Source organism: Fusarium fujikuroi, chromosome FFUJ_chr11 (assembly GCF_900079805.1).
Source record: "Fusarium fujikuroi IMI 58289 draft genome, chromosome FFUJ_chr11".
NCBI lineage: Eukaryota > Fungi > Ascomycota > Sordariomycetes > Hypocreales > Nectriaceae > Fusarium > Fusarium fujikuroi.
Window position 1 is genome coordinate 1,997,797 of NC_036632.1, and position 25,036 is coordinate 2,022,832.

The following is a 25,036-nucleotide window of genomic DNA, read 5'->3' on the forward strand; positions in this document are numbered from 1 at the left end:
GCTTGAGAGGTTAAAGAAGTTTTAATGTCAAAGAAAAAAAATAAAAAGCACGAATTGACAATTATAGGTAATACACCACTGTCCCGCCCTAGATAGCAATGACAGGCCGCTGGGGATCTATAGCTATATCATCTAATCGCCTCATCCACTCCTCCACTGCAGATGACTTATCATCCCTAGTCCGTCCCATTTGTGATCTCAAGTCCTCTACTCTCGCCCAGCTTTCTGGGTTGATATACTCACCTTCCTCCGAACCCCAAGTATCCTCGCTCTCACAGACCTCCCAAATCACACCGATTGTTTCTGCACTTCTTATCTCCTCGCTTGTGAGCTCCATTGAGTTGAGTTTTGCCCAAATGTCTTTCATCTTTGGGACCCAGACAACTGTGAGAAATATTGCCAGATCGGTACGGTTTTCGTATTCCGTCTCGAAGTCTGACATAAGCTCCTCCAGTATCTGTATGTAGGCTGCATCCTCCTCGTGAATCTCGCGAATCTCTTCCTCGTCTGAAATACTATTAGAGCTTTTATGGACCAGCTTACAACAAGTATGGCGAAGTCCCAGAGCGCAAAATGTTATATACCGTAAGACAGCACGGTATATCCAGTCGCAAGCAAGTCCGTCATCTTTGCATCTTGGAAATAAGCTGCCAAGGGCGTCTGATGTTCTTAAAGCGTAGGATTCGAGTATTTCGGATCTCTGAAGAATTTGGCGCCAGCCTAGTCCTTCTAAGAATTTCACTTAGGGTGTACAGCCATGCTCAGAACACCAACATTTACATCCATCAAAGACACCCTGCCGAGCAATGACTTCTGCAATCCCCTGTGGTAATTCTCTGGATAATTGAGGAGTCTGTACCCTTGCGATCCCTAGCGAAGCTGTAAGGTAATGTGCCCATGTTATTTTCTGGGCGGCTCCTGGCACAAAGCCTGCTGGGACAGTCCCGAAAATATCTGCACCACGGTCTATCATCCAGCAGACATAGGTTGGAAATGATGCGTGTCGATAGGTAGCACCATGCCCGAAAGAACGCTCGGAAACTACATCCTGTATCACCTGGGCAAAAAGGTCGGTAAAAGCCGTTCCGAAATCGAATCCCAAAGAAATAGCATGTTGAGCAACATCGCGATCATATATATATGCATATATAGACTTTGAGCAGCCCAGCCCCTTAGGGACATCATTATTCGGATAAAATAGCAGCTCACGTGGTATGTTACAACGTTTTGCGAGATAATGCTGTACCCTGGCGGTATTTCGGTCCAATGTTCGCCCTCTGGATAAGCCGAGATCTTGTACTTCTGCAGCGGGAAGCTTGATAATAGCGAGAAGTTCCATGTCTCTCCTTCTTTGTGCGAGATGACTTAGGACAACCATCTTCGTATGCTGGCATGCCTGGTCGAAATGTGTACATATGAAGCTGTGTAGAAGTAGTGACTTAGATTCGAGAAGAAGATCTATCACCCTGGATTGATTGCAAGACTGATGATGACTTCCCTCCGAATTTTCGAGGAGACTGCACGTGATGTAGGTCGCTATATCAATCGGGTATTGCTGTGCGTTGCCTGCAGTGTTAAGGATGTCGGCATGAGCTGCTACTATAACCGCTGATGAGATGCGAAAGTTTTTGTTTTGAATAGCGATGTGGACCGGCGACTGCCCACAGTAATTGAGATCATTCAGGTAGGACGGATATCTATGCAAGAGATGATGAACACTCTCTTCATCGTTTTTGAGAGTCGCGATGTGGAGGGGATTAAATCCCAGATCTATCTGACTTTAAGCAAACATCTTTTAACTCCTGCCTCAATCCTTTTGTATTATAACTTACTTTCTGCAATATCTGGGAAGTTCTCGAAAAGTCCCTTCCGCTTCCCGTCAGCATATCTGAGATACGTGACTTGGTAATCTTGTCCTGTCGGTATATCACAGCATGCTAGTAGCGTTGAGATGGTTTGGTGAGCCGTGTCAGAGTCGAATATCCTGTTGATGTGTGCAAGTCTCAGAAAGAAGGGTATTCTGGTGTAATCATTGGTTAATCTTGCGGATACCACGATGGAGTCCTCAAGGACGACCGGGGAAAACGTACTTTACTCTGGAGCCATTTGTGATGGGAATCTTCGTCGTGGCTAACGATCGCAAGATATAAGAAACGACGTTTGCCGGCATTGTGAATTCGCCGAGTAACTTCATTCTTTATCATTAGTCTGTACGCTGCTAGGTACGATCGAAATTGCTTACGTGTAGCTGCCAAGCAAGAAGATCAAGTATCGACTCCCCATGCATGTTTATATCTCTTGGAGAGGCCTGTTTATTGCCATAACAGAATGTAAGCCGCCTGATGCATGATTCCGCAACAACGAAAAAGTCTTCGTTGCTTAGTCCAGGTGTCCGCTCGTCCATTAGACGTATGAGCATATTTGCGATTCTGAAAGATAAGGATGAGCTTTCATCGACGGTCGCAGCGTAGTTTATGCTTTGACATAGGGTGTATCCACCAGCGCCAGCTCTCACGGAGAATGAGAGCCGAATAGTGCGATCTAAAAGCTTGAACATAGCAGGTATATGGACCCCGAAAGTTCGTTTGTTTTCTGCGGCTATCGGGATTACTCCTGACATCTCACATTCTGGTGCGTGGTAGGTGGTCTTCTGGATCTCCGACTCGAAGACAAAGAGCCCAAAACGCCGTCCTTGGCGCCGAACGTCGTGTCTTGTTGCGCAGTCGCAAGTTCGATAAGTCGTAAACTTCTCACACCCTGTAATTTCGGTTGACTGAGACACTGGCGTTCTAGGATCCGTCTTTGAGTTTTGGCGTAAATTAGAAACCGCATCGCATAAGCGCCGTAGATCTTGTGGATATTGAAGAAGCTGCACAAGTTGAGAGCGGGGGCTTTCTGCATCACGTAAATAGGTCAGGATCTCATTAATTCTCGAATCAAGAGCTGGCGGCATGCGTTGAGAGATAAGCTGAAGCTCTTGGTGAGACTGTGTCAGAGTCTGGTTCGCCTGCTTTAGGGCTACAGCCTGTTCCGCCATTCCCGTCGCGGTGTCCTCAGTTGCTTGGCTTATCGCAATAGCAGCTCTTTGTAGACTGACAACGGTAGTCAAGGTATTGTTGGAAATGGCTCTAGGTGAAGAGAAAATTTAGTTATAAGTCGCTACTAAAGGGACGTTAACTTACAACTGCAAGGCGAAAGCGGCCGTGTGGAGGGCATTGTTAGTTAAGCTTAATCTATCCTGAAGCCTGAAAATGTCCTTCTTGTTGAAAGGGTAGCTATATTTGCGTAAAGAATTCTTGACCTGTTCCGTGCGATTGTTGGGCTCTACCATAGGACCTTTCAATTCTAAGAGCAGTACCTCTAAACCCTTTAGCTCTGTTTCGCAGGAGGATTTGCACCGTTCGATAGCATATCTAGCCGCCGTATATTCGCTGCCGATCGCGCTAATGGCCACTTCGATCGAGACAAGATTATCTCGCAGCATCTTCGCATATTGCTTCGCTGACTGGAGGTCTTCGTCGCGACCTTTGACAGCATCAAGATATTCTGAGATCCCGGTATATAGCTGAAGTCCAAAGGAAAGTATCCCAACAGCTGTACCGGTAATGCCAACTGGCTCAGCCATTTCGCGGTTGGTGCTGGAGGTCCTACAAAAGAAAAGGTGACCAGAGATAGATTAATGAAGATGTGGCTTCCAACACACGAGGTGAGAGTGGAAATTGTGAAAGCAGAATATGATAGAAAAATGCCTTGCTGGTGAAATGAACTGCGCCTCACGTCATCGTTGGCATATGAACCACCGAATATCCCTGCAAGGTAGACAGGCAGATGGGCGAAGCCTTGTTTTCAACCCCCCTGTCGCTTGCACCAATGAGGGGGGAAACAGGCGATCTTTCGTGATAGGCCTAGCTCAGTACAAAAATACAATATTGCTGTGAAAATAGTAAAATCACCTTGGTAGGTATTGCCAAAGCTAAATGGTAATTTCTCTCTTATCTCTGTCAGTTGGTTATATATCATCGTTGTGCTATATTACAGTACACATTAAACATGGCCTTGGTAGTCTAGCAATCACTGTAATCCTTTTTGCCCATGAAGAATAAATATATGCAATAAGCTCTCAATCCATTTTCAATCAGCCCTTCTAGATGGAATCCAGAACGTATTAGTGGCATCTTCATATTCTGCTGGCTGTGTGTCGCCTGAAAAGGCTATATCCGTGTTGCGGTTCAGCTGATTCTCTGATCTTGAGGAATTAGGAATGCTAGCTGGAGTCGGGGCGTTCAATGTGAACCCTAAAGGATCGTTGGAAGTTTGTCCCATCTGGGCGTTGGCGAAAGAGCAGTCCCACGAGCTCATAGAAGCATCATTAGCATCCGTGTCGCCGTACATCGATTCATGACCGGGATCAAAGCTGTTAAGTGAACCAGTCCCACTGAACAAAGAAAGGGACAGAGTATCGGAAACATGTTGGGGGAATAAAAAGTGCGGTGGAATTGGACGATAGATTTGAGCTGATGAGTTGAGCACAGGTGCTGATGCAAGGGCGTCTGAAGAAGCAGTCCCCTCTTGTGGCTCCATGGGCAAGGCGACACCGACCGAAGTGTTCATTTCTGTTGAAATATGCTCCTGTATTACACCTGGCCGTATACGTAGCTCCTCAGGAATGGTTGGTGTCTGGCTACCAGGCCTGGTTGATGCTCTTGGCCAGGGATCGAGAAGGTTAGCTAGTTGCTCGAAAACCTCCCTCCCCATATTGCTAGGGTTTCTCCAGACCTCCTGTCTAAACTCTTCGCTACGAAGCCTGGCCGCAACCCTGATACGACACTCTGTCTCGGTTGTCTCGTGATCTGAGCTTGTCAGCAAGCTGTCGCGAAAAGGACAAGTCTTCTGAGCCACTTACAAGGGCTTGGCAAGTCAGTTGTCCAGTCAGGAAATACTGTATTAAATGTCTTCTCCCAGTGGTGGACTGGTGTCTCGAACTGCTTGGGCTTGAGAGATTTCAATGTGTCGCTTTGGTTAGTGTCGAACCCATCCTCATAGTTCATAGCAACTCTCAGAGGCTCACAGGCTACTGCTAGAATAAGGTGATCCTGAATTTCAGTCTCTGGAAGGATTGCCTTGCACCTCCCGCATCGAGTCTTCTTGTCGCACCCGAGGAAATGTCGCCTGAACAGATGTTCTCTGTCAAAGTGTGAGCAAAGGAAACAGTGGCTGCTTTAACATTTACATATATTTACTTACTTCAAACGGTGCATATCTGGGAACCCAAAGTTGGAGCAAGCACCCCCAAAACGGTTTGGGCATCTTTTGTTGTACGGGCATGCGAATCGTAATTCAAAAGGGTGTCGGGGTTGCTTCTGTGGGGGAGGCGCCATGCTCTGCTGATCACTTTCATCCATATCCTCAATCATGTCACGACCGCGTTTCTTTGAGCCCTGGCTGCCTCGTTTTCCTGATTTTCGGGAGTCCATTGGGCCGGTGTTTGTAGAAGAGGAACAACTGCCAGACCCACGACAACAAAGCCCAAGCCCGAATGCTAACAGCACGCGGCGTACCCAGCCTGGAAGGTTGCGAGGTGGGAGGTCTTTAAGCCTTTCAAAAGATACCTTGGGTATTGTAGAGAGGAGTCGTGCGAGAGTTGCCCGCTTTCCTGCTGCGATTGCATGGTGAAGAGAGCTCCAACCAAACTCGTCAGGTGTCAGAGCGTTGGCTCCGTAGGAGACTAGTAGATTGACCATCGACGCCCGACCAAGAGATGCTGCCCGAGACAAAGCAGATTGAGTGGCAGTAGTGAGCTCACAACTCATACCTGGCCCGGCCTTGAGAAGCTGTTGCACCACTTTCCTCTTGCCGCACTGGACAGCCAGCTGCAATGGCGAGGTGTCATTTGGACTGTAGTCAACGGGGGCCCCACGCTCGATTAGAAGCTTCACAATTTCTACATGGCCATTTGCCGCTGCCCATCCAAGACAAGATATGCCATATAAGCTATCTCGGTCATTGTAACTCCCGCCTAGTGATATGTATCGTTGACATGAGTCAACATGACCAACAGCACAGATTAAAAGTAGAGGACTTGAAGCTTCCCACTCTTTTGTTTCCCATATCATGTCGATAGAATACTTCTGTGTCGAACGTGGAGTGAATCTGTCTCTGGCAGCGCTGCTTTCTTCCAGCACGAGTGAGCCTTCTAGGCAATGCTTCTGCGAAAGCTCCAATAGGAGGTCTGAGCAAGACGGCCCCAGTTCTAGTGCTTTTTTTAGATGCGACATCCAGCTCCCTAGAGCATAGGATGAGATTTGGCGGGTATCAGAAAGCGAGGCTGCGTTGCTTTTATGCCGAGAACTTACCTCCGAGAGGATTATCTGGCAGCAAGATCGTGCAAGAGCCTCGTGTCCCCAGAGTTCCAAGGTGTCTGGTTGAAAAGCCATTGACTCATATTCCATGAGAAAGTCGAAAACACTTTGGTGGACGAAACCTACAACAGACTGTTTCGGGGCAGTAAGGGTAGTTTGGACTGTAATTAAGCCTCTAAAATCAGACGTGATTGCCGTGTAGCATGAACAATAGTCAATTGGTTCATGGAAAGTTTGGTAGCTGTGAAGGCAAAGATCATAGCCCTCAACCTTTTCGAAGGACATTGCATTCATGAGCTCAGGAACTGTCAAGGGACGCGTCGCAAAAGCCACCCACTGGAAGAGATGTCGAACTATATCTTTACTCCGCTCGTTGGATTTGATGTGGCTGATGATCAACGAATACAGATCCTCAAGGCGCTCGGGAAAGTCCGTGTGGCCAAGCCGATCTTGCTTTTGGGGCCCCGACTTATCCATCCATATTTCGAGATTAGAAAGAACTAGGTGAACATATAAGAATATGCCGTCCGACGCCGCTATCAAGTTCTGTACCAGATCTCTCTGGATATTGGAGTCCTTGCCCTTAGCTGATGATACTATTGACTCAGCGTAGTATGTGATATCGGCGGTGTTGACATCCTCTAGGACTATTGTATGCGCGTCGATGTCGGGGAACTCGGGGCTTGAACGTGATGAAGTACATATCCGGATAGATGGAATGGTCAGGATGTCGAGAATGACTGAGATGACGGACAGCTCCTCGGTAGCCTCGTCCAAAGCATCAAGAAATACGACAAAATGTGAGTTGTCTTGGGTAGCTTGTAGGAATGATTTCTGCAAATATGAGGCCAACTCAGGATCACTCCAATGCCAGTCGGTACCATAGTCGCCATGCATTTCCGTTCGTATAGCGTAGGTATCCCGGATCCCATTGAGTTGGTAGCTGGGACTCGTGACGAGCAGTTGGAATATTAAGGACCGAAGCATGGCGTTCAGAGAATTGTGACTGGAGTAGCTGAATTGGAAAAAGAGGAGGGATGTCGGTTGTCGGAACTTCACACTCTGATATATATATCTCAAGAGCGTTGACTTGCCGCTTCCCGGCTTGCCTTGAAGCCATAAAAGACCCGAAGGCTGATCAATCCAGGATTTAAAAGCATGGTGGTCAAAGATCCAGGAACAAGTCCCTTTCATTGCGACTGATAGGCGCTCAGTGTTATTGACATGGAGAGATTGAAGGAGTCCTAACAGTTATGAGTAACGCCACTCCCCTCTGAGTAACTAAAAGAACGCACCAGTGATGACGGGGTCCATGTAATGGAATGAGTTGTTGGATTTGATGACCTGCAGACTGTGATAAAAGCTCTGTAATACCGTTGACATGGCTTTATACGTAGAGCTCAGAGGGTCGGAGAAGTTCCAGGTGTTCTAAAAGAGGATAAGCTACCAACAGAAACTAAACAATCTTGGCATACATACCCAGTGGTCAGCATGAAGTCCAATGTGCTTCTGGCCTTCGACGCGGACATCCTCAGAGTTGACGATCTTATCAACGATTATAGTAAGTATCAAAACTGCACAGCCAAGAGTAAACTTACAGGGCCAAACATGTCTGGTGTGCCAGGTGTGTTCAGCTCTTCGAAGAACGAAACTGGCCTGAAACCAAGGCGAGACCAAAGAATACTGTTGAAACTTTGAAGAAGGCGTTTTACCGAAGCAACTGTCTCCATGTTGATACCTTGCGAAGAGTGAGCTCGATAGTGTCGCATGAAGTTCAATTGATATGGTAGTCTTGCATCTGTGGTTGAATGAGGCGTTCCGATGAAGATAACACCTTGAATCAATGGATGGAATGTCTGGTACTTATCAGATCCATTCAGCGATCTTAGAAGTGCTTCTTTGGCAATAAAACCACCAGAACCGTGGCAAACAATAATAGTTTTCTTGTGGCTCTATAGAAATTAATTAATTGTCAGGGTCCCGAGATAGGGACTAAGTACCAGATGATTAGAAGAATTGTACGAGATCCCCGTTCCTGTCTTTACTGTTAGCTATCACAATTATTCGTGGGCGACGTCCACAATAAGAAAGTCGGGGGATGGATTGCCTTCATCACCAAGTGCTGTACACAGTGCGTTTGCTGCTTCGAGAATGTTATTCACGCTGTCCAAAAGATTGTTCCCGTGATAGAAATTATACGCGGCTGTTTGCGGAAGCTCGAATGGTGATTTAATCGGCTTTAGTCCCACCGCTTCACGGTTGTCATGCCTTCCTGCAGCACTAGTACAAGGAGAGCTCAGACCGTGGATGAAAATGATTCTGAATGAAAGGTCAGTCATGGTTTCGTCAAGCTCCGGCTCCGAAGCAGCTTCGTCGTAAATTGACTTTGACATGGTCTGACTTCGAGGTTTGGGGTGCGAGGAACGTACAGGATGCAGGAGGGAACGGGACCGCCTTTAACGAGACAAGCTGCCATTCTTGAACGATATGCCATTCTATCATAAATACAGCATGTACAACAGGTGCGCGAACCATAGCGCAAATAAGGCAACACAGTGGTGGCCCAGTTGAAGGTCTGACCCAATGGTCTAGGGGATCAATGTCATTCTCGTTCCAAATGATTCGACGACGAAGTGCATGTAATGCATTGTTTGCCGCCACAATTGGAATTTGGAGTGAGAAAATACGAATAATAAGGGGATTTCGCAACGCGCATTTCCAAAGGTCGCCGCGTAGGTGCATACCACCAATCACCTTCAATTCATGCCCACCATCTTGGTCCAGCCCGCCTCACCGACTTACGTATGCACGCAAGGCGAGGCAGGAAAACTCAGTATCTCTATTTTAAGCTATGGAAATACTTAGGTGAGTCGGCTTAGACTTAATTGGCTCTTTAATAAGTTTATTTGTCCTCGGATGAATCTGGTGACCTGCTGACTTAGTCTACGTAAGCAAGGACCTATGATATTACTTATACCCTTTACAATCTCTCGAGCTGCACCTCTTAGTACTTAGATCTATAATACTAAATATTGCAGTCTAAACACCACAGAGCTGGATTCTTCAAAACTCCTTATTGTCTTAAAAGCCCCAGGTCTCCGAAGAGTGCCAGGCTGGACCTTTCCCGACTACTGCCTTTCTCGGACCCTGCTAGATCGGTGGCCTACGGATGAAGTAGATGTTCCTCCTAACAAGCGGTAAAAGATTAGGTCAGTAGTTGCTCAGGTAAGAGTGATAAAGAATAATGGGAGCCAAAGTTGGAATTTCAGACGATGTCGGTTCAAGTTAGGTCTTCAAGGTTGCAGAAAGCTCAGTTCGGCAAAATATCGTTCATCATGGTTTCGGGTTTTTCCGGGAAAAAAGAAAACAGTACTTACAAGGCAGAGTTCTCTGATACGTCAGAAGCTTTGGGCAGGCACAGATAGGAATGAAGCGCTACTTATGCTTGTCACCAGAGAGGGTCGAGGCTGTTTGATCTTAAATATAGCAGAATACAATTGAAGTGGCCCCTTTCCACTGACTCAACCACGTCTCTGACGAAGGTACACTGAATGCCGACTGATGCAATATGAGTCATAGTGACAACGGATGCGACATACTGTACCATCGCTCAATTTAGAAATACTTTAATGTAGCGGTGCGGCAGTTGACGGTCCAGCGCCCGGTGGCCGTGCGTGCGAGAGCGGACTTCGGGTGTAAACCGTCCGCGTCAGTGACAGGACCAGCCGACAAAGGGTACAGGAGGACAAAGCGGCCTACTAATCTACTTTGACGCACTGATGACAGGTTATGGGCTCCTTCCGTACCTGTAGGCAGGTCAAGAAATATAGAGGCCCAGTCCTTGGGGGTACAGAAAGTCGATATTTGGGCCAACAAGGAAGCATCACCTGTCTGGAACAACTGGTATCAGATCTACGGACGTGATTATTATCTGGAAATTCAACAACTAGATTATAGGAGAGGTGACCAAAACTTTGTGAAGCCAGGAAGGCACAGCGTTTAAGACGCCATACGCGAGTGCCTGAGGTTTCTTCAGCTTTAAGATTCTATGCATTAGTCGAGATATCTGTATGTATGCATTCAAGTAACTTCTGGTGTGGCTCGTGAAGTATAGCATGAATCAATAACTATTACATATATCTATAATGGCTATTGATACACCCAACCTGAAGATAGCTGACTAAATCCTAAACACCCATCACTTAGGCCTGATCTTTCTCATTATTCATGGCCTCCTCTGTGTCGTTCTGCTTTTCCCTGTTCAACCTCACCCACTTGCTACCCCAGGAAAAGACGAACGCCACACTGGTTCCAGCGATTGCAATAAGAAACGCGGTTTTGATGCCCACCATATAGGCCGAAACTATACCTGGCACAACATTAGGAGCAAATGTTGAGCGGATCTGTGTCGCGCCCGTCTCCACGACCCGAGCTGGTTCAACGCCTTCAATGGGAGGCAGTGAGGATAAAAGCCGGTTCACGAAAGCGGACTGACTTGCTGAGAGGAAAAAGGAGCCGCCAATGGTTTGGAAAACTGTTTCGCGTTAGGAACAAGATTCGAGTGGCGACTGCACAAACAGGATACTCACGAAGAACAATTGCTGTGGCCGATGAGATGTCTGACGCGGCAACACTAGCCTGCACCGCCATGACGGGGACTTGTCCTCCCAGGCCCCATGCTATCCCAGCAAGTACCTGATATCCGATCCAAGCACCAGAAGTGGACCCGGCAGAGAGCGTGTAAAGGAGTCCCGCTGTGACGGTTCCAAGGGCGGACGAAACGATCAAGAACGGGACGTAGTACCCAGTCATGCTAATGGCTACTCCAGCCCCGAGGCTTGTGACAATGTTGGCCAGAACCAGCGGGAGGTTGCGAACTCCGGACTCGGTAGGTGAAGCATTGCCCACAGATTGGAAATAAAGCGGCAGGAAATACAGTATCAAAAAGTAAGAGCCGACAAAAAAGAAGGCAAAAAGTGAGCTGACGTATATAACCCGCTGACGAATGATGCGTGGAACGACAACGGCCCGCTCTCCTGCGGCTACCTCCCAGATCATGAACACGGCCGAGATGGCGACAAAGCCTACAAGGAGCCCAATGACCTGCGAGGAGTTCCAGGCCTTGGTCTGTCCTCCGTACTGCAGTGCAAGCATGTAAGAAATAACGGCGCCCATCAAGAGGAAAGCTCCGAAAAGGTCCATCTGTAGCAGTTTCTCCCTCCACGACGCCGGTGTGGGTTTTGCCGCGGCAGGCGTGTCGAAGAAGAAGATAATAATCATCGCGGAGATGGCACCGGCAGGAAGGTTGATATAAAAGCACCAGCGCCAGGACACCTTGTCGGAAAAGACACCACCGACAAGAGGACCTATGACGCTCGCGACACCGTACGAGATACTGAGGGTGGCTGTAAGCAAGGGTCGCTTGGCGGGTGGGACGGAAAAGGCGCCGAGGATGTATGAACCGGAACCGATGCCAGCAGCACCTATACCAGCAATAGCTCTTCCGAGGATGAGGGTGATAGCATTGGGCGCGGCGCCTGTTGTAAAAAGAGATGGTCAGTAACAAGGCCAGTTCAGTGAGGACAGATGGGACGACGAACCGCAGAGCAGGCTACCGATCTCGAAGATCAGGATGGAGGCCAGGTAAGCCAGCTTGAGTGGAAAGTACTTGTAGATCTTGCCCCCTTGATGCATCCCCTATTAGATTCAGAGCGGCAATTGCAAACGATGGTACTAACAGGTAGTTTGGAAGGCGGCGAGGCACATGAAGAATGCCGAGCCGTACCAGGACACGAGGTCCAAACCGGGAAACTCGTCAGTGATCTTAGGAATAGCTGTGGCAACGATTGTCTTGCCAAGTGTTAACACGAGTCCTGACCAGGGTAGAAGCAACGCTTACCATATCGAGCGCCTGCAGGAACATGCACAGAAGCAGTGCCAAGACGATGATGCTTAGGCGGAGGCCAGCTGGATACTCAGGGATAGTGCTCCCGTTACTTTTTGCGCTGTCGCTGTCAGGTCCTGGGTCGTTGGCGTCACCAATCGGAATGGTTGCCAAGTCATCTTCTTTCAGTTTTTCGGGTGCCGACATGTTGATCTGCGTATACAGCTGAGTTGCGGTGAAATGGGGCTATGAAGATGAGGCTGGCCGTCGTGATCGAAAGAAGGAGTCCGAGGGTGTCGACAACACCAGATATAACGAGTCGATGAAGTGGGCCAGGGGCAGATCTTTCAAGCGGCGATGAATCATACTGACACTAGAAAGATAATTTCTCTCGGTGTGACATTTGATATGCTAAAAGCGGAGAATTCGAGTTCATGTCCTGCCGGATCATACGAAAAAAATAGAAAAAATAGATTCTCGTGTATCTCGTTCAGGGTCTCGACGCGGGGTTCGGACTTTGCCAAGGCCCGGCCAGGTCCGATCGAGCCTAGTTGGCGAAATGGCCCGGACGGACTTTTTGGCTAGGGTCCGGAAGGTTTAGCCATTCGCGCTACTACACCAAGGGCCTCATATTACTAACTTGCATAAAGCCAAACTCTATGCAGACCGTAAGATTTCTTGGGGACTTGTGTGTAGATTTGTTTTACTGTATCCTATCTCAGATATGAGTTTGTGGAGAGTTGACTTACCTTTCTTTATTAAGTATAGAGTGTCATGCCCGCCATACCCAAGCCATAAAAAGACGTTAGCTACTTATACTTACAATAATCACTCCTATAATGTCTACATGTTGTATCCTGGCTATCCTTTTTAAATTAAATATTTAAGATAGTATATATAAACAGTATTGGATTAACTGGTTAAAGTTCTATTGATTATTACTTGTAGTTATCTAGTTTGAGTGCTGTGTATAGGGTAATAAACTTATTTAGCCCCACCTCGAGTTTGCCAAGCCCCGTCCGGAAATGGACTTTGGGTGAGTCCGGCTTAGCACTCCATTCATTTCCCATCAAACCCTGTCTCGGTCCGGACTTTTGAACCCTTCACACTCCGGAGACGAACATGTCCTACGAACCTAGTCTCAACCCACTCTCCGTAAGTGCATCGGTAGATGAATGCGATAGGATGCTGCTGTAGATGACTGACACTGGTCCGCTCTCTTGTGCAGTGCACGCGATGCAAAGTAAAAAAAGTGCGTACCACAGTATAGATGCTTCCCAGATGCATTGATTGACCATGCTTAGATCCGCTGCGATCGCGAGATCCCGATATGTGGCAAGTGTGCTGATCTAGGTACCGATTGCGTCTATCCAGAGCGTCAGGTACGACAAGTGAATAAAAGAGTCGCCGGCCATGGGTAGGTTCTCCTGCAGGGCGAGTGACTTCATGTTCTGACTAGGGGGCCAGAGCGACAGATGACACTTTGAACGCTATTCTCCGACGACTGGAGCGTATCGAAAAGAGTGCAGGGTCACCATCCACAACGTCGCCCCAGAGTGGTACCCCTGCCAGTCTTGAAATGACGCATCTCCAGTCTGGGACACAGTCTTCGAGGTTATCACCGATTGTCATCTCCAGGGACCAACCCGTTGTTGTAGCACCTGACGCTTCTCATGATAGGCACTCAAAAACCAAGAATGTGCTGGCGACATCACCCCATCTATCTGAGAGAGGTCCTCACGCAGTTTTACAAGAAGCGCTAAGACGAGTACAAGACCTCAATCTCCAGGCCCTATCTGTCGAGACAGTTACAGCCACTATCGACGTACCACCCGAGCTTGCCAAAACCTGGATACAGCGTAAGCCTACGGGGACGTCACATGATATGGTTGCATGCTAAACACATACTAGGGTACTTTGAGGTGATGCCCACTGACATCTTCCTTAGTCTCGTTGACCGCAGGGTTATTGAACTACTGCCAGATATGATAGGCTTACCGCATATTCGCTTAGACCCAGCTATTCTTGTGGTATACTACTACATATTACGTATGGGCTGCACAATACCAGTTATAGATCAAGAACAAAATGTTCACTTCACTGGAATACATTATGCTAGAAGCATGTACATCTGCTGTCTCCGCGCCATACCGAATTGGCAGCGAGAGGCTGTAGGATCCTTAACAGATCTTGTCGCTGCTACCATGCTGGTAGGCATTCCAATTTCGCTTCATTTATCCTACTTCTCATCAGACTTGCAGACACAAGCAGCATCAGATGCACTAGATCCGCAATTAAGTGCCCAACTGTTTCAACTTGCCAGCAAGTACGCAATAGGTCTAGATCTGCATAACACAGACAGCCCGAACTATTTATCAGGCTTTGGACAAGATAACATTGACGAAGTCCGTCGAGGATTCTGGGAGCTTATGCATTACGAGTTCTTTCATCGACTAGTATACGACGACCCTCCCACCATGACGGCTCAGATGAAGCAATGGATAGTGTCCTTACCCTGGCTGGAGTCCTGTAAGCGACCTGTCTCGCAAGAGGTGCCGACTATCCGGTTCATCTTCAAGTCGCGTCTTACTTTCATCCTGGCCGAATTCTTCATGCTACTGGAGAACATCAGTGGGCATCTTGAAAGCGAATCGTTCACTCAAGTCCTTGCACTATGCCAGCAAATCTATGACCTCTACAAGGATTGGGATATCGTGAGTGAGTACGGCTGTGGGTTCGGTATGATGCTGACTCTATTAGGACACCTGGAAAACAAGTTCAAAAGAAGACAAGCTGCATTCCTGGATGCTTGCCGATTTAACAATCGCTGGCTACACATGCATAGTCTTCATGCTGCACAAGGCATCGCTTACCACTGCCGAGTTCCCGCAGGAAATATCACAGCTCCCCATAGCTCTGAACGCTTCTAGACAGGTGCTTAAAGCTGGCAACGAACTGCTAAAGCAGTGCCCATATGCTGTGACTCTATACTATCTGTTCGGTACCTATCAGGTTGATGCCGCTTACGCCTGTCTGGTCTCTAGCTTAATGCGTTTACCTGAATCTCATACTGCTCGAGCAGACCTTCGATTGCTGGAAGACTTCACACGGGATGTTTCAACCTTGGTAGTGGAAGGTGAGTCTTTCCGGCCTCTCTTGGCTGCCTTGAGAACACTCAATAGTAGTGTTTATGAAAAGCTAGACTAGCAACTAGTTATAGGTATCAGTTCCTATATTAAAGCCTCCCTCTGGCTTAAATTAGACTAGGACAATTAAAACAGTAAACTCGTCTTAATACATATTTTAGAACCAGACCTCGTGACATTGAAAACACCCTACTATAGTCTTGCAAGCTGAACGATCGCGTATGTAAAGCCGACATCGTCCATGATATACGAGCGAAGAAATTCTTCCTTGAAGCAAGCCGACAAGTCTTCGAGGAATGTTTTCTCTGTAAGAACCCCGGACTGCAAACCAACCCCGTTAAAACCTCTCTTCTCGGGGTAGGCGCCCGTTTCATCCGTCAGGAACCGCGAGCAAGCCGCAGTTGTGAAGCCAGTAATGCCACTGGCATACCTAACTCTGGCTGCCTTATCAGCACCACCTTTATCTGATACAGCTGGAGACCATGAAGGGTGCATGATTGGGACTGCCACGTGAGATTTGACGATCCATTTTCCCTGTTCGGCATTGATGGATGATAATATCTCTTCCATGGTCCGGAAGTACAGTGGCAAGCGTACTATGAAGGACGGATCGAGACGGTAGGCGCATGCAAGGCTGCGAATACTAGCCTGTAGACACGCAACCGCAGGGTCAACCCCGATCTCGCCATGGCAGGGAATGCAGAGTGTCAAGGTGCCGTTTGGTCGAATTTCCCTATGACGAGCTGACAAGAAAGACACCAGATCTTCGTGAGCGTATCTCGCTAGGTCTGGTGTCTCCCACGAGGATGGCATGTGTTGCAGCCAATGGAGGGCCGTGAAGGAGAACCCTACATCGACGAAGTCATCAGGTAGGACCTGTTGGAAGAAGGACTTAGGAACCATCAGAGGACTGATAGACAGCCTGACATTATGTGATAGTGACGATAAGTTTGCGTCAATGGTTCGTGAAAGGCTGGAAAAGTCGTTGAATGGTGTATCATTGAACACAAGAGTTGCGGATGAAAGGCTGGGCAAGTTGGATAGATAGTTGGCAAGAAGCCGAATCCTAAGCAAAATAAGCTTTGACATCTCAATTATAAGTGGATGCTATGAGTGACTTACGTATTCTTGCCCTCGGAGGAACCATAGTCAGCAAGAGTGATGTTCTTTCCTACAAGACATATGAGTATCAGCCCGTGCAAGGACTAACAGTGATAAGGCCGACGGGTTGGAAGAAACTTCAACATGACTGACAAAGGAGCTTAAGAGACCGGACATGTTTGAAAGGCACTGAAATCGACGAACCTTTCCATTTTAGGGGCTCAAGAAGAGATAATGCCTTGTCAATCGCGAGGCCCTGGAGGGTACAATTCTCATTGTAGTACCCTCCGCCTTGCATAGACATGTTGTTGGATTTCATACTTGTCATCAGTATTGGAAATATTTAGCAGTATCAGAACGAGATTCGTAGAAACTTGTCGTCAAAGGGAAAGCAGGCAAAGAGGTGGGCCCCAACAGTGCTCCATTTGCATGAGTTTTATAAACTCTTGTCTCCGATATAACGCATCCGGCGTCCCCATGAGATCCTGGGTCATATCTCGTGCCATGTCTATCGAGCCACCAAGAGACGAGAAGGCATAGCCTTAGTCCGAGCGTTAACTAATATCACAGACTGGCACAAGACCTCATGGTTCTCCAGCCAGTGCTGGTGGTTATGTAGATCTGCCAAGGAGGTTTGACTTTCCACATGGCTTTTGAGTTCTAGGGCGCACTCGCAGGGCGCGTCAAAGAGCGAAGATCAAACTCTTATCTTGACGGGATTGGAAGAAAAGGTTCGGTCTGGTGGGCCAACTAATAGATAACTAGCCTGCCAGTCCACAGTTAGCGTGGTGAATTACCTCAACATGCCAAGGCATGGAAAGCGTATAATATAGTTCGTTAGCAGGACTAATTATTGGAGGCTAATCGCCTTGGCAAGCAGTGATGGAGAGAAGGCCGAATTGATCTTCGATCTTGGGATTCGGGTGTAGTGTGCAAGTGTCTATCAGCCCGGAACTAAAATAGTTTGCCGTGGCGTTACACGACTTGCCGAGACAAGCAGTCCCCTGAACTTTATTTCCAACGGTTCTTAAAAGCCATCGCGAGGCTTGGAACGGGAGCCGCGTACTCGGGATCTCCGAGAGTGAGCCAAAATTGTGGTTTGTCTCGGCTAGACTTTCTTGGTCCAGTGCTAATGTAGACTGCCAATACATTACACAACTTACCAACACCAGTAATCCCCTTATAATCATTTTACTAATTCTGCCTGAAGTCAAAGTATCACTATGATGCTTGTTATGTCTAAAACGGGATAGCTTACAAGAAGCGGCCGCTGATAACAAGTTATCATTCTGTCGGTGTCTCCATGAAGTATCAATTATCAAATCGCCGTACAGTCAGTCTTATGGAAACCACTGGTACAGAGCTGACGTGAGGGGCAAATGACTCTTCCGGGATTCAGGGACCGAAATTGGACAGGTTAAATAGGCTATCGAAACCACCTTTAAACACCTATGTTTTCTTCTCAAAGACAATATTGTGCAGAACTCAATATCTAGCGTCTAGAAATGCCTCTTCGAGACACTGATCGCCTCTCTGGCTGTGGTCACCATGTGACTGCATCCTCCGTCCAGAACCGTGATGCGTCTAGAGGCATCAAGAATTCTGAGGATTCATGTCATTCGCCTACTCATGCCTCTCAAGCCAGCGGCATCTGGAAAAAGATACAGCGTATCAAGGACTGTGGATTTGTTGTTCTAGATGGATCCGAACTTGATGTCGCTTCCGTTATTGCAGTAGCCAAGTAAGTCACCATTTGTGCTACAGTACACTAGACTAATAAAGATGCCAGATACAACTGCAACGCTTACGTCGCAAAGAGAGACGATATAGCAAATGCTATGAATAAAAGCGTGGTGCTGCTCGAAAACTATCTCGCCAAGGGCTACTTCGTATACGGTAAATCGCCTGCTCTTACTGTCTCGACGCTTTAGTTAACTGGATGTTAGGTGTCAATACAGGCTTCGGTGGAAGCGCTGATACTCGTACAAAGGACCTCCCCGCTCTACAATCTGCACTGCTGCAACTCACACAGGCTGGGATCTTAACCGATGAAGACACGAATGGCAATGGGCTCAACAGCATGCCCGTCACATGGGTTCGGGCCGCGATGCTGATACGCTGTAACACGTTGCTTCGGGGACACTCTGGCGTCCGTCTGGAACTTGTCCAAGCCCTTCTTCTTTTGCTCCGAAAGGGCATGACACCTATTGTTCCCCTACGTGGATCCATCTCCGCATCTGGCGACTTGATTCCCTTATCATATATCGCCGGTATGCTCGAGGGCAATCCCGACATTCGCGTCCGCACAACGACCTCATTCGTTCTCTCTGCCGATAAGGCCCTTGAACTGGCTGGACTCGAACCAATTGCACTCGGACCCAAGGAGGGTCTCGGACTGGTTAATGGTACCGCTCCCTCAGCTGCATTGGGCTGCCTTGCGGTACATGAGGCAAACAAGATCTTGCTACTAGCCCAAGGCCTCGTAGCCATGTCATGCGAGGCTTTACTCGGAAAGGCAGAGAATTATCATCCTTTCATTTCCTCTGTTTGCCCTCATCCCGGACAAGTCGAATGTTCTGCAACTATACTACACTTCCTCGAGGGATCCTCCCTCGTTCAAAGCGTCAAGGAGGAGGACAAGTTCAGGCCCGGCCTTGCACAAGATAGATATGCCTTGCGCGGAGCCCCTCAGTGGTTAGGTCCCCAAATTGATGATATCTGCTCTGTTCTCTCTCAGATCACGGTGGAACTCAACTCGACTTCGGATAACCCCATCATCGATATCAATTCCGGCGAGGTCTATTCCGGAGCCAACTTCATCTCTAGCTCGGTGGCCAATGGAATGGAAAAAACGCGCCTAGCTCTCCAGATGGTTGGAAAACTTCTCTTCAGCCTCTCCTCCGAACTGATAAACCCTACCATGAACAGAGGTCTTCCTCCAAATCTCGTCGCCGACGATCCCAGTTTATCTTTTACCATGAAGGGCATTGATATCAGCATGGCTGCTTATCTGTCGGAGCTGGGATTTCTCGCCAATCCTGTTACGCCTCATGTTCAGTCTGCAGAGATGCACAACCAGTCCATCAACTCTCTTGCACTGATTTCAGGAAGATATACTCTTCAAGCTGCTGATGTTGTCACACAAATGTGTGCCGCGCATCTTTTCGCTGTTTGTCAGGCGTTGGACTTGCGAGTTCTACACATGACGTATCTCGAATCGCTCAGAAGCAAGCTGGTCTCTATAGTGCAGCCGCTCCTCAATGGAGTCGAAAATCAGGTCGCGGAAGGGATCTATGAGAGCCTCCAAGAGACTATCACAAAAGCGTGGAATGCCTCGGCGTGCTTCGATCTTGAAGATAGATGTAAGGCTCTCTCCAAAGAAATAGTATCAATACTACGTGATTAACCCGACGAATGTGAGATGAATCTTGAATTCTTACAGTCATTCCGGGGAGATTTGGAGAGTTTGGCTTATTTGACCTTCACTCAGACGCGGAGCGAGTTCTTCGTCAAGCCTCCTACAAAGCAATTCCTCGGCCACGCTTCTCTGACATTATACTCATTTGTAAGAGAAGAATTGGGCGTTCCTTTCCATCAAGGGCTGGTTGAGCACCCTGGTAAAGATACCGGGGGCAAGATCAATGGGCGTGAGAAAAGAAGTATTGGATCTTGGGTTTCAATCATCTATACCGCCCTGAATAACGATCAGGTCTGGGGTCCTTTGGGTCAGGCACTAGGGAGCAAGACGTGCTAGGTGCGACTGGCCACTTAGTTATCAAGATTTCCTGTCACATCAGAGACGAGGTACTAGCCTCTGTCTACGGCAGTGAATTACCTGTGTCGTATCATCTGTCCGCATTAAGGTGTCAATTTTGTATTCGATGAACTAATTACAATTGAATCTTTAAACTAAGTTGACTACTTAACGAAAGATGACTTAAACTCGTGCTACTTCGCTTGTCCCTTGTGCCTGAATCCCGTTCGCCCCAGCGATCCTCTTCACTGGGAGGCTACCATTTGTCCCATTCATGGACGGCAGGTCCTTCTGCTTTGCCTTTTCTCTCAGAATCTTCTTCAGTACCTTGCCACTCTGCCCACGTGGAAGCTCCTCAATGAAGCGAATCTGCTTACGTAGCCAGTGCGTCTCATCTAGTTGTGCCTTGATGCTCTCGTCCAACTGTAGGATGAGTTCCTTCTGCTCTTGGGCAGTCATATCCTGCTTGGTTGGTACGACAAATGCAAGTGGTCGTTCACCTGCTTCATCGTCTACAATACCAATGACTGCTGCGTCCAAGATACCGGGCTGTACTCGAAGTAGCTCTTCGATCTCAGCGGGATTGACTTGTAGACCCTGGGTACACTCGTCAGTAATGAGGCATGGAAAGGTGGAGGGAGATATACCTTGACCTTGATCATATCTTTGAGTCTGTCGACCAAGTAAAGGTGGTCATCGCCATGGGGACTTCTTCTGAAGAAGCCGATGTCGCCAGTTGGCAACCATCCATCAACTGTAAACTTCGCTCTCATAGCATCATCTTCACCCAAGTATCCAGGGATCATGGCAGCTGACTTGAGGTAGAGCTCTCCAGCAGTGTCATACGAAGTAATCTCCTTCCCGTCCTGGTCGATAAGACGGCCCTGATTGGACGGGAACAAACAGCCGCTCGATCCAGGCATGATATCAGCCGCGCGACTGAAAGTCACAATGGATACACATTCAGTCAGGCCTATTCCAGGGGCGTCAGTCAGAGCTAGGGACGCTGCCCAAGTGTTGGTGTTAGCTTACCGTATCCGACCAAGAGACTCCAACTAGGCATCAATGCCTTCATCTTCTTTGTAACACTATCACTACAAGCCGCAGCACCAAGAACGACATCTTGAACAGAGGAGAGGTCGAAGATCTCAAAGAGAACTGGGTTTGCAGCAAGCGCGGCAATGACCGGAGGTACCTTGCATCATCAGCTAAATTGATCTCGAACAGCTGCAAATGTGACGTACCAGATATAGACGCGAGATGCGGTGCTCTTGAATTGACTTAAGTACCAATTGCATGTTAAAGTTGGGGTGGAGAACTGCTGAGTCACCTCTCACGAACATAGCATGTGCAGTGACGAGACCGTAGCCGTGGTTGAGCGGCAGTACAGCAAGGCCGATTTCAGGGTGTTTGTACCTAGCTGAGCTCTCAAAAACAGCGGCTTGGGTGACGTTGGCGATGAGGTTCGCATGCGTGATTATGGCGAGTTTCTAATCCCATTAGCCTTGGTCACACTGATATAGGTGAGAATGCTTGGTATACCTGAGGTCCTGAAGTTCCACTCGTGGTAAGGTAGAACGCAACTGTGGTGTGAGCATCCTTTGGCTGAAGCTGCGCAAGCTCAGGGAGGTCACTGCCCTCCCGGTAAAGCTGGGGTAGGCACTTGATCTCTCCTTCAAAATTGGGCAATTGAGTGTTACTGGTGTTGATCGAGAAGATTCGTCGAGGGGTCTTGGGAAGACGGTTTAAGATCTCTTTGCATGAGGGCAGTAGTTCTTCGCACGTGATGAGGATGTCGCATTTAGCTTTGGTCATGTGCGAGGAAATCTCAACGGGTGAAGTAGTTGGCTGGAGGAGTAGGCAAATACCGCCGATGCGATGAATGGCCCAGCAAACAACGAGGAAGTCAAGCTACAGAGTGGTGAGTATTACAAGCTCATTGGAGTTCTGAGCAACGTACCGAATTGACCGCCAAAACACCAATGACCTTTTCTTCGGCAGTGCCCTGATTCGGTAACCATCCAAGTTCATTGCACAAAGCTTTCGCCAAAGCGTTGACCTTCTCTCTGACATCCTTGAAGGTATACTTCTTACCCGTCAAGGCACAGATGAACGGTGCACGAACACTACCAGTGGCACGTCGGCTCTCGAGCGCCCACTCAGCAACGTTTGCATTGGGAGGGATCTGGGTTGTGATGTCAGGGACCCACGAGGGAGGTTGAAAGACCATCCTGGCTGAGTGTTCAGGGTTATCCGTAGCGTCGGTATCAACTGTGGAGAACGTAGTTTCAGAAATGTTGACCCAACGGAGTGCTCTAAGTAGACGGAGACAGTGGATGAAGTCGGATAACAGATGAAGACCGAAGAACGATGCTCCATCAAATAGAGCCATGTCCAATTATAATAACATCATCGTACTACGAAAATGACCTTGTGTAACCAGAATGCCACTGTCAGCTTGGGGATCGCGGGGTCAGAGGATTACAGGATTGAAGGATCACAAGTAAGCCTCCCGAGTCGAGGATTGACCAATTCAACAACACTAATTATTAACGTTTCGCCGCACTTTATCTTACCTGCATCTTTCTGCAGAAAAGACACTAAGATCTCGGGCTGTCAAGAGATAATAAACATGCCATTTTTCTGTATCGCTGACAGCATGCGAATTGACACTCGGATCCTGTAATCCTCTGATCCTTGCCAGAGCCTCAGCACTCGTAAGCACTGAACGCAATTGGCTTCTGCGGCTTATATAGACTATTACCTACTACTCCAATAATCTTAGTGGCACTCTCGCTAATTCCGACCCAAACACCGCCATCATGTTCTCCCCATCACCCCAAGCCCTCGGCATTGTCGTCGCCGTCTTCATCCTAGCCACTCTCCTCATCCGCCGCGCCCTCCTCCCCAAGCCCATCCCCGGCATCGTCTACCGCGAAGCCAACGCCAAGAAGATCCTCGGCAACGCCTGGGAACTTCTACAATGGAAGAAAAAACACGGCGAAATGTTTGGCTATCTGGCCAATCTCGCTGTCGAACTCAACGAGCCTGTGTTTCAGATCTTTGTGCACCCGCTCGGCAAACCATGGGTCATCGTGGCTGATAACCGCGAAGCTTTTGACATTTTGTCCAGACGGACACCGAAGGAGTTTGATCGCTCAAGGTTCTTGAGGAGTCTGTTCATGCCGCTCGTGCCCGAGTTTCACTTCCATATGCCGACTGGTGATCGGTGGAAAGCCCATCGGAAGCTTGTAGCTGATACCATGTCGCCTGCGTTTCTGGGTGGTGTCGCTGGACCGCAGATGTGGAAGTCTACTATGAAGCTGATCGATCTTTGGAGAGTCAAAGAGCGATTGGCCAAGGGTCGTCCGTTTTCTGTGTCGACGGATATTCGCAAGGCAGCTTTTGAGATCATCTGGGCTGCTACCTTTGGCTTTGACTCCGGGTCAACAAATGCGCAGACTGAACTTCTTGAGACGCTGCCCGAGTTCACCAATCTGGGCGACATGGACCATGAGGTCGAATTCCCCGTCGCACCTGATCCCCCCGTCTTCAAAGCCGGTCTCGCTCTCAACGACGCAATGAACATTGGTGTTCAATCGCTTGTACCAGGACTGCATTTGTGGTTGGCTTATAACTTAATGCCATCTCTACGTGCAGCTCGAAGCCTCAAAGAAGCTGTTATCCAAGACGAGATCAAGAAAGCCATCAACAAATTCTCTAATCAAACAGATCTCAATTGGGAGGATCAGGGTAATCTGAAGCGACACATGAAGAGCGCCGTCGACATTGTCATCGCCCGAGAAATTGACAGTGCGCGAAAAGAAGGCCGTACACCCGAACTGATGAGTCGCACCGTCCAAGATGAGCTTTTCAGTTTCATGCTTGCTGGAAACGAGATCTTCACTCTGACTGCTTGGACCCTTAAGTTTCTCACTACGCATCAGAATGTTCAGAAGAAGGTCCGCGATGAACTCAGGGAAGAGTGCGGCGCTGCTGTTGAGAGAGGTGGTGCACCCACTGTTTCAGAGATCATGTCGGCTCGACTGCCTTATTTTGAAGCTATGATTGAAGAGTCTACGCGATGTGGTTCAGTCACCCAGACTAATATCCGCACGACGATGCAAGAGGTTAATATTCTGGGTCACATGGTTCCCAAGCACACAGAGATATTGATGCTGAACAATGGACCTGGAAGTTTCATGCCTCCATTGACCGTTGACGAAGAGAAGAGATCGGAGAGCTCGAAGGGAACCGCTGGTAAGATAGGACAATGGAACGTCAAGGGCATGAGAGACTTTGATCCAGAGCGATGGCTCGTCAAAGATGAAGAGGGACGATTGACGTTCAATCCCAATGCTGGACCACGACATTCATTCGGTGCTGGTCCCAGGGCATGCTTCGGTAAGTTTAGTGTACTCATGCGCTGTAATTCAGTTACTGATCAGTTTTAGGTCGTAAGTGGGCTGCGCTGGAGGTCAAGATCATGATGGCGCTTATTGTTTGGCACTTCAATCTCGAGCCGACACCGAAGCCATTGTCGAGCTTCAAGCCTTTCCCTGGTGTTGCGCATCGGCCGGAGATGATATACTTGCGTTTATCGAATGTTTAGAAGGGCAAATTGGCATATAGGATGTAATGCTGCGAAAGAATATTAAAGATCATCGCAATTACAATCATGTTGAATTCAAAAATATTGTTACAGTGATGTGACTACCTTAGAATTAGGCTCGCATCCTCAGCGGGGTTCAACCGCTATGTAGTGCCCCGTTACAGTGAGCTTAGGCCACCT

The 25,036-nt window shown here is 48.2% G+C and overlaps 8 protein-coding genes; 3 read left to right on the forward strand and 5 right to left on the reverse strand.

Annotated features, from left to right (window-relative positions):
- Positions 1-88: 88 nt before the first annotated feature.
- FFUJ_11999 (uncharacterized protein) lies at positions 89-3,625 on the reverse strand (the record flags this gene model as incomplete). XM_023570960.1 has 6 exons in its annotated part: positions 89-741; positions 781-1,770; positions 1,833-1,984; positions 2,091-2,188; positions 2,243-3,128; positions 3,183-3,625. 6 exons carry the CDS (start codon positions 3,623-3,625, stop codon positions 89-91), a joined length of 3,222 nt encoding a protein of 1,073 aa, XP_023437993.1.
- A 506-nt stretch (positions 3,626-4,131) lies between these two features.
- Positions 4,132-8,089, reverse strand: FFUJ_12000 (uncharacterized protein; the record flags this gene model as incomplete). XM_023570961.1 has 6 exons in its annotated part: positions 4,132-4,850; positions 4,904-5,184; positions 5,245-7,603; positions 7,655-7,787; positions 7,839-7,904; positions 7,958-8,089. The coding sequence occupies 6 exons, from the start codon at positions 8,087-8,089 to the stop codon at positions 4,132-4,134; spliced, it is 3,690 nt and encodes a 1,229-aa protein (XP_023437994.1).
- Positions 8,090-10,561: 2,472 nt separating this feature from the next.
- On the reverse strand, positions 10,562-12,450 carry FFUJ_12001 (related to major facilitator (MFS1) transporter; the record flags this gene model as incomplete). XM_023570963.1 has 5 exons in its annotated part: positions 10,562-10,893; positions 10,949-11,896; positions 11,960-12,043; positions 12,098-12,209; positions 12,259-12,450. 5 exons carry the CDS (start codon positions 12,448-12,450, stop codon positions 10,562-10,564), a joined length of 1,668 nt encoding a protein of 555 aa, XP_023437995.1.
- A 915-nt stretch (positions 12,451-13,365) lies between these two features.
- On the forward strand, positions 13,366-15,450 carry FFUJ_12002 (uncharacterized protein; the record flags this gene model as incomplete). XM_023570964.1 has 6 exons in its annotated part: positions 13,366-13,398; positions 13,548-13,660; positions 13,711-13,942; positions 14,018-14,102; positions 14,155-14,957; positions 15,004-15,450. The coding sequence occupies 6 exons, from the start codon at positions 13,366-13,368 to the stop codon at positions 15,448-15,450; spliced, it is 1,713 nt and encodes a 570-aa protein (XP_023437996.1).
- A 131-nt stretch (positions 15,451-15,581) lies between these two features.
- On the reverse strand, positions 15,582-16,794 carry FFUJ_12003 (uncharacterized protein; the record flags this gene model as incomplete). XM_023570965.1 has 3 exons in its annotated part: positions 15,582-16,455; positions 16,512-16,560; positions 16,695-16,794. The coding sequence occupies 3 exons, from the start codon at positions 16,792-16,794 to the stop codon at positions 15,582-15,584; spliced, it is 1,023 nt and encodes a 340-aa protein (XP_023437997.1).
- A 1,201-nt stretch (positions 16,795-17,995) lies between these two features.
- FFUJ_12004 (related to phenylalanine ammonia-lyase) lies at positions 17,996-20,244 on the forward strand (the record flags this gene model as incomplete). XM_023570966.1 has 4 exons in its annotated part: positions 17,996-18,231; positions 18,280-18,386; positions 18,437-19,875; positions 19,933-20,244. 4 exons carry the CDS (start codon positions 17,996-17,998, stop codon positions 20,242-20,244), a joined length of 2,094 nt encoding a protein of 697 aa, XP_023437998.1.
- Positions 20,245-20,427: 183 nt separating this feature from the next.
- Positions 20,428-22,636, reverse strand: FFUJ_12005 (probable phenylacetyl-CoA ligase; the record flags this gene model as incomplete). XM_023570967.1 has 6 exons in its annotated part: positions 20,428-20,841; positions 20,892-21,217; positions 21,277-21,439; positions 21,489-21,734; positions 21,787-22,155; positions 22,205-22,636. 6 exons carry the CDS (start codon positions 22,634-22,636, stop codon positions 20,428-20,430), a joined length of 1,950 nt encoding a protein of 649 aa, XP_023437999.1.
- Positions 22,637-23,066: 430 nt separating this feature from the next.
- FFUJ_12006 (related to TRI13-cytochrome P450) lies at positions 23,067-24,856 on the forward strand (the record flags this gene model as incomplete). XM_023570968.1 has 2 exons in its annotated part: positions 23,067-24,648; positions 24,699-24,856. 2 exons carry the CDS (start codon positions 23,067-23,069, stop codon positions 24,854-24,856), a joined length of 1,740 nt encoding a protein of 579 aa, XP_023438000.1.
- Positions 24,857-25,036: the final 180 nt, after the last annotated feature.